Source organism: Prunus avium, chromosome 2 (genome assembly GCF_965620075.1).
Source record: "Prunus avium chromosome 2, drPruAviu1.hap1.1, whole genome shotgun sequence".
Lineage (NCBI taxonomy): Eukaryota > Viridiplantae > Streptophyta > Magnoliopsida > Rosales > Rosaceae > Prunus > Prunus avium.
Genome location: NC_142285.1, coordinates 26,608,228 through 26,616,730, shown reverse-complemented (window position 1 = coordinate 26,616,730; position 8,503 = coordinate 26,608,228). Strand labels below are relative to the sequence as shown.

At 35.8% G+C, this 8,503-nt stretch overlaps 1 protein-coding gene across 1 annotated transcript; it reads left to right on the top strand.

The window, feature by feature from the left end:
* Positions 1-4,528: 4,528 nt before the first annotated feature.
* LOC110759856 (putative F-box protein At1g32420) lies at positions 4,529-8,284 on the top strand. The gene is made up of 3 exons (XM_021961993.2): positions 4,529-5,684; positions 6,927-7,043; positions 8,259-8,284. Exons 1-3 carry the CDS (start codon positions 4,529-4,531, stop codon positions 8,282-8,284), a joined length of 1,299 nt encoding a protein of 432 aa, XP_021817685.2.
* Positions 8,285-8,503: the final 219 nt, after the last annotated feature.

The following is an 8,503-nucleotide window of genomic DNA, read 5'->3' as shown; positions in this document are numbered from 1 at the left end:
TTATGGCAGGAAAATATGATATAATATGCAGTATCTTTAGTCATATGTACAGAGATAGAAATCCTTGTACTACAAGGAAGCTAATTATGAGGAGAAGAATTCCGTCTTGACCGAGATTTGTGTGTTGTACAAGGAAACAAATCAGGAATAAAATATAACTATACGGAAAGTCAAGGAAAAAAATTGGGGAACCATAGAACCTAGTGTAATTAATTAGGAGAATGAGAAATAAACATTTATTAGGGTTTTGGACGCGTTGAATTAAAATCTTGGGAGATATATCTATTTGACTATGCTTGTATTTGCATATAAAAAGGGATGTCCGGATAAGCAAGTGAAGACACATAGCATAGCCTATCCAGTCCCTATAATTATACTCCAACTAATAATATTTTACATACTTTTGTTGAAGAGAATGAGGCACATCAACTGCAACAACGAGACGGAGAAGCCAAAGCTGAACTTGATGACAATCGGTGCCCTACTACCAGAAATTCTTATTGACATCCTTTCGAGACTGCCTGTCAATTCGATTTGTTGCATGAAATGTGTATCTAAGGCCTTTTTAAAGATGGTTGACGACCCCTCTCTTGCCACAATGCACATGCGGCGCCGTTTTCTAACTACTTGTTCCACTACTACCACTGAAGTTCCTCGACTTGTTGTTCTTGATGAGTCTCCCTATCATAAACAAAAAGTGTTGTATCCATTGAAATATGATGGTAACAACTTATTGACCAAGAGCAAACATGCAATTGTTTCATATTTCGGATCTAGACAACGTTTTTATTCACATGCCTTTGTTTTCTGCAACTTGTTTGGCTTTACTGGTCTTAATCCAAAGCATGGAAGGTCATGCTTGTTGGTGAATCCTTTCAAGGGAGAAGTTCTAATGCTCCCATTCGCAAGTGACGTCCCAGTTCCAGCCAATAGTTTTTGCAATGTTGATTGTTATGGCATGGGATTTGATAATATAACCAACAGCTTCAAGATTGTTCGCGTTTCCATCAATAAAAATGACTACAACATGGTGTCCGAAGTTCTTGTATTGGGGACAAGCTCATGGCGGTCGTTACCCACAGTTCCTCCCTGCTTTCCTACAAGCAAGTCCGCATATGCACATGGAGACATGCATTGGTTGGTTTATGGAGATTGTGCATTGTTTGTACGTATACTTTCTTTCGATTTTAAGAAAGAAGAGTTCTATTGGACGCCACATCCCGCCCCCTTGGGGAAAAAACCAGGTCTTTGGAAATTTCTTCACTTGATTAATTTCAAAGGATCTTTGGCCCTAGTGAATGTTTCTTCACCAGAAGATGAACATATGACAACATTTGAGACAAGACAATATATTGAGATATGGGAATTGAAAAATTACGAAGTCAAAGAGTGGGTCCTAAATTATAAAATAGATTCAGAACAATATCTTTTTATATCTTGGGAGCCTGCTAGTTTTTTCAGGTGCGGAGAATGGGAGCACGGCATATTTTTCAATCAGGAGAGTTGCCCCAATAACTGCATATTCTTTGTGGATCTAAGACATGTTTCCATGAAGTGTATACTACTCAAAGGTGAAATTACAATCCACAGATGTATCGACAGCATGATTTCTCTAAACAGTTATGGAGATTTGATTGAAGCAGAAGAAGAACAAGGTAATACTGAATTCCCTATGTCCCGTAAAACTTGGGGGAATCTGATTAACTCTGCTGAAGAAAGTGGGAGAGATTTTTGTTACTTGAAAGCACAGAAGGAGTCCCCATCCATTTATTGGGATCGCAATAGCATTTATTTTTAAGAGTTATAAGCACAATGATAAAGAGCTTTCAATTTTACAAGTCAATGTTCCAGCTTACTTGTTCACTGGGAAGGGAAGAAGCTAAACCGTGTACAGGGGAAAGGGGGTAATTGTGATTATGGTTTAGGGGAGGTATTTTCCTAAACTACCTAGAATATGTTTTCAACTGCTGTAGGGGAGGTATTTTCCTGCCTCGTAATTTTTTATTTTCTGTTTCTCCGTACCGATATTTAAATAAATTTTCTTATTCACCGAGAAAAGAAAAGTAGAGAATGGTCGAGATGTGACGACTTTAGATTTCGGACTTTGACTCTAGTTATTCATTTTAATACCTAGAATGAAACTGATGTTTTTGGTTTTTCAATTCATAGGGAGATAATTTCTTGCACTGCTGCAGGAAACTGATGTTTTTGGTTTTTTTTGTTACAAATAACTCAAGAAAATGCCAGATATATTTTATTTTTAAAAAATTTATGTAGCAAATAATGTGCTTTGTAATTTTTGGCAATAGGAACCTTGGGTTCTCCTGGCCAACAGATTCTAATTGCTCTTACTGTAAAATGGCATCCATGTTTTCCATCTGAAACGAAAAAAGTTGCACCATGTTTCTTCTCATTTGTTGAGCTTTTCCTGGAGGTTGTTGAGGACAGTACTAGTGCTACAATCCGGAACAGGTTGACCGGTGAAGATCGTCATCTCGCAACCGAGGAACGACTTAAAATAAGACAGTTTCCTGAACCTTGTCCCGGCGATGAGTGAACTGCATAAGGGCAATACAAGTTGTCTTAGCAAGTAAAGTAGAGACTGTACCAGTTCCCTAACGTTAGTATGAAGTAATTGTGGTGCATTATGTACCAAGAAAGAGAAAATAATTGTAATACAGTTAACCTTGGCCCCAATTGCATCCATCCTATAGAAAGCAAAAGTCAAAATTCTTTCTTATTATCTAAAGAACTTGCAGACCATGGCATTTCCGCATCATGATATTAAATTGTTTTAGTAAAATGCTAATTATTTTATCAACTATTTTTTTGGGTTATACATAATCTCGATTTGAGAGTTGGTCTTCTTAACTATTGGAGGCATCAGCCTATATCATATTTGGGTTGGGTTTAGTTCCACAAAATGTTGACATACGAAAGAAAACTATTAACTATTTAGGGCCCGTTTGATATCCTATTTGGATCCAATTTTATAAACTCAAAAACAGATTTGCCTTAAAAAGCTGTTTGGTAGGCCCATTTTTAAGAACCCAAACCCAAAAAATAATCAAAAACACCCCTATTATTATTATTATTATTTTTTTTGTCAAGGGAACTGTATTCATTAATAGTGGGAAACATTACAAATTGAGGAAACTCATTTCAAAATGCAGCCCAACACCAACAAATAAAGCAGGCCCAGAGAAACATAACCTAATAAACACAAAAGCCCATACAACATTAACAAAGAAACCCTAGATCTAGAAACACAGGAGCAGCCTATTATTAAAAACACCCCTATTATTTAAAACTAAAAAAGTGAGGTTTTGTAGTTTCTCTCTCTCTCTCTCTCTCTCTCTCTCTCTTGCACCATCAAAATTGATTGGGTTTATGTCTCACATCTTTTTCCTTTTTCTTTTGTTAATTTCAATTTTTTTTTAGATCTTAAAAATAGTTTGGAGTTCAATACCAAACAAGTTTTTAGATCTTAAAATTACTATTTGAAAACTCATCATGTTTTTAAAAAGAATCATAATTTTTCAATTTACTTTTTTGAGTAGGATACCAAACAAGGCCGATCGATAAGTCAAATCCTACATGAATTTGATAAGAGCAATGCCAATTTGACATCCTATAAAGCTTGTTGTCAAATGTTATTTAATATTCTTTCAAGTATGGGCTCTATTACTTACTTTATGTTGGTTGTTTGTCACTGCTAACAAATAATAACATCTTACCATTTTCTTAATTTCAAATCTCTTTTTTTTATCTTCTTAATTTACATTTTACCATTTTCTTAATTGCAAATCAAAGCAAAGGATACAGTTACTTTAAAAGGCTATATTAAGTGTACTCCCTTGTATAAATCAATTACATATTCATATGAATACATCAAGCCTAATTATGGTAGGAAAATATTCTGTACAGAGATTGAAATCCTTGTGCTACAAGAAAGCTAATTATGAGGAGAAGAATCCGGTGTTGACCGATTTGTGTGTTGCACAAGGAAAGCGTCATACTTCTTTTGACAAGTATGCTAGTTCGCCCAAAAAAATATCAGTGTACGGCAGGTCAAGGAAAAAATTGGGGAACCATAAAGCCTAGTGTATGATAGGATTCCAAGGGTGTTTTAGTCTTTGTAATCTTGCCAACCTACTATATTAGGAGGTTAGTCAGCATTAGTTGGGATGTTGAATTGTATTGTGTTTTGAGTAATAAAATAGTATATTCTCTGTGCATTTTGGGTTAAGGTCGAACAGGGTTCTAACAGTGTAATTAATTAGGACAATGAGAAATATGCATTTATTAGGGATTAGAACGCATTGGGAGATATAGTTGTCAAAGAAAATCTTGGGAGATGTCACTGTCAAAAAAAAATCTTAGGAGATATCTATTTGACTATGTACTTGTATTTGCATATAACTAGGGAAGGCCGGATGAGCAATTGAAGACATATAGCACAGCATATTCAGTCCCTACAATTATACTCCAACTAATAATATTTTACATACGTACTTTGTTGAAGAAAATGAGGCGCATCGACTGCAACAAGGAGAAGCCAGAACTGGACTTGATGGCAATTGGCGCTCTACCACCGGAAATTCTTATTGACATCCTATCGAGACTACCCGTAAATTCGATTTGTTGCATGAGATGTGTATCTAAGGCCTTTTTAAAGACGGTTGATGACCTCTTTCTTGCCACAATGCACATGCGGCGTTGTTTTCTAACTACGTGTTCTACTACTACCACTGAAGTTCCTCGACTTGTTTTTCTTGATGAGCGTCCCTTTCTTAGATATGCCTTGTTGTATCCATTGAAATACGATGGCCACGACTTATTGACAAAGAGCAAACAGGCAATTGTTTCCTATTTCGGATCCAGACGGCGTTTTTATTCTGTTGCTTTTGTTTTCTGCAACTTGTTTGGCTTTACTGGAAAGTCATGCTTTACTGGTCTTAATCTGGAGAGATCATGCTTGTTGGTGAATCCTTTCAAGGGAGAAGTTCTAATTCTCCCATCAGTGAGTAACGTCCAAGTTCCATCCAATAGTCTCTGCGATGTTGATTGGTACGGCATGGGATTTGATAATATAACCAACAACTTCAAGATTGTTCGTGTTTACACAATAAAAAAAGACTACTTGGCGGCTGAAGTTCTTGTATTAGGGACAAGCTCATGGCGAGAGTTACCCACAGTTCCTCCCTGCTTTCCAACCTGCAAGTCCGCATATTCACATGGAGACATACATTGGTTGGTCCATGGAGATGACGGGTCGTCCGTACGTATACTTTCTTTCGACTTTCATAAGGAACAGTTCTATTTAACACCTCCTCCTACCTCCTTGGGGAAAGAGCCAGATCTTTGGAAATTTCTTCACTTGCTTAATTTCAGGGGATCTTTGGCTCTAGTGAATGTTTATTCATCAAAAGATAGAGATATGGAGATATGGCGAAGAAGATTTGTTGAGATATGGGGATTGAAAAATTACAATAATAAAGAGTGGGTGCTAAATTATAAATTAGATTTGGAAGATGATCTTTTTGTACATTTGAAGCCTACAAGTCTTTCTAAGTGTGGCGAATGGGAGCACGGCATATTTTTCAATGACGAGAGTAATTGCAATACATATACATTCTTTGTGGATCTAAGACATATTTCCACGAAGTATGTACTACTCGAAGGTAAAATGGCAATCTATAGTTGTACAAACAGCATGATTTCTCTAAAGAACTATGGAGATTTGGTTGAAGCAGAAGATCCGAAAATAAAAAAAATAAAACAAAAGGTATTACTGAATTCCCCTTGTCTCAAAGAACTTGGAAGAATCTGATTAACGCTGCAGAAGTAAGAGGGAGAAAATTGTTTTACTTGAAAACACAGACGGAGTCCGCACGTATTTCTATTGATGAGAAGGACTTGTGGTAATTTTTAAGAATTATAAGCACAATGATGTCTTTTTCTTTTCTTTTTTTCTTTTTTTGGTCAAAGCAAAATTATATAAAGTCTTATTACTATGATGTTTGGCTTTTTTTTATTATATAAAATTTATGGAGCAACTTTGAACTTGTAATTACCTGAGATGTATTAAGGAATGTCACAATGAATGAAGGTATGTATGCTAGCTAAATTAGCAAATAATCAGTCAAAATTTTACTGTAAATTGCTGTTCATCGATCTACAAATTTTAATGCCCATGTTGCTGAACAACCCAGCGCAAGGTTAAAAAAGTTTTCAATAAGAAATCAATGAAAATAAAGAAGCAAGTTTCTGCGGTTCAATAAAGTCATCGCAAGTGACGTCCAAGTTCCAGCCAATTTGTCTCTGCACTGTTGATTGGTATGGCATGGGATTTGATAATAAAACCAACAGCTTCAAGATTGTACGTGTTTCCACCAATAAAAAAGACTACTTGGCGGCCGAAGTTCTTGTAGTGGGGAAAAGCTCATGGAGGGAGTTGCCCACGGTTCCTCCTTGCTTTCCAACCTACAAATCCCTGTATGCACATGGAGACATGCATTGGTTGGTCTATGGAGATGACGCGTCTTCTGCACGTATACTTTCTTTCGACTTTAAGAAAGAAGAGTTCTATTTGACTTCTCTTCCCATCCCCTTGGGGAAAGAGCCAGATCTTTGGAAATGTCTTCACTTGATTAATTTTAGGGGATCTATGGCCCTGGTGTTTGTTTCTTCACCAGAAGATGGATATGTGAAGATACGGGGATAGAGACAATGTGTTGAGGTATGGGGATTGAAAAATTACGATAACAAAGAGTGGGTGCTAAAATATAAAATAGATTCCACACAATATCTTTTTATATCTTGGGAGCCTACTAGTTTTTCCAAGTGCGGGGAATGGGAGCACGGCATATATATTTTGAACCAGGAGAATTCTCTTAGTAACTGTATATTCTTTGTGCATCTAGGAGATGGTTCCATGAAGTGCGTGCTACTCAATGGTCAATTGATAGTCCATAGTTGTACCGGCAGCATGATATCTCTTAATAATTGTGGAGATTTGGTTGAAGCTGAAGAAGAACAAGGTATTACTGAATTTCCCATGTCTCGAGAAACTTGGAGAAATCTGACTAACGCTGCAGAAGTCAGTGGAAGGGATTTGTGTTACTTGAAAACACAAACGGAGTCCGCATCTATTTCTTGGGATCGCAATATTGATATTTATTTTTAAGAATTATAAGCACAATGATATAGAGTCTTATCATTATGATGCTTGGTTTTTTTTTAATTTTTAATTTTTTATACTATTCCTTTATTTATAAAATATATCAAGAAAATTTTGAACTTGTAATTAAACTCTTGCAACATTGGCCTTTCTTTCAATTTGACAAGTCAATATTCCAGAGAAGAAGATAAACCGTGTACTGGGGAAAGGGGGCAATTGTGATCTCTGACACCAATAATTCTAAGAAATTGAAGCAAGCATTTGTGGTTCAAGAAAGTCATCGCTGAAAAAATATTAACTGAAAATTCCGCAAAAGCTTCAAGATTATTATTACGTGTGTGTGCCATTAGACCCTTATGTTTTGGTATTATTAACCCTTTGTAGTTAGTGTTATTGTCTTGATCCCTGAGATTATTGTATTTGTATAAAATTGCGCAAAAGCAAGCATATATTCGAAAAATTTTACTCATTTCACTACTACAAAAAGTGAAAAAGACGACCCAAAAACAACGACGGTAGATTAAAAAATCGTCATTGTGTTTGAAAAGACGACGTCAACAAAAAACCGTCGTGGATAAGAAACTTAAACACCTAAAAAATGGAGATGAGCATGAGTATTTCCAAAAAACAACGCACCAAATTTAAAAAGCGTCGTCTTATTAAAAATGTTTCTTCATAGTTAAAATATGAGCCCAAAAACAACGACAGCATCTATACAGACACCGACGTAGAAAGTAAAGACGACGTTTTTCAAAAACAACAGCCGTGTTAACTCCTAAATAAACACGACCGTGTTTTCTTAGTAAGCGTCGTATAATTTTAAAGGAATCCACGTCGGTATATTACAAAACTTCGCCGTATTAAAACAATGTACCACGACGGTGAAGATAAATTTATCGACTTTTTATTAACATTGTGCTACGATGGTATCTATTAACGACATATAATATTATTTTACCACGTTGTGAACTTAAAAGTACCTTCGTATTTATTTGTTTTATACGTCTAACCTTATCTGAAAACCGACGTCTTAATTTTTCTTGCTTTTTAAGATTTATTTTTTGGATTTTTGCAGCCTACGACGGTAGATTAACAGAATGACAAGAATTGCAAAAACCACGACGGTTTATATAGATAACCATCTTAACAAGAAAATTAGAATGAATTCTTACCAGAGGGAACTCTTTTCCTCATCATAATCGATTCACCAATGTGAGGGAAAGACAATATTTTAGACGTTGATGACGTATGTGTTTTGTGTCTTTCAGAGACACAAAAGCACATACGCATCAAAATCCAAAAAATTGCCTCTAAAATTTG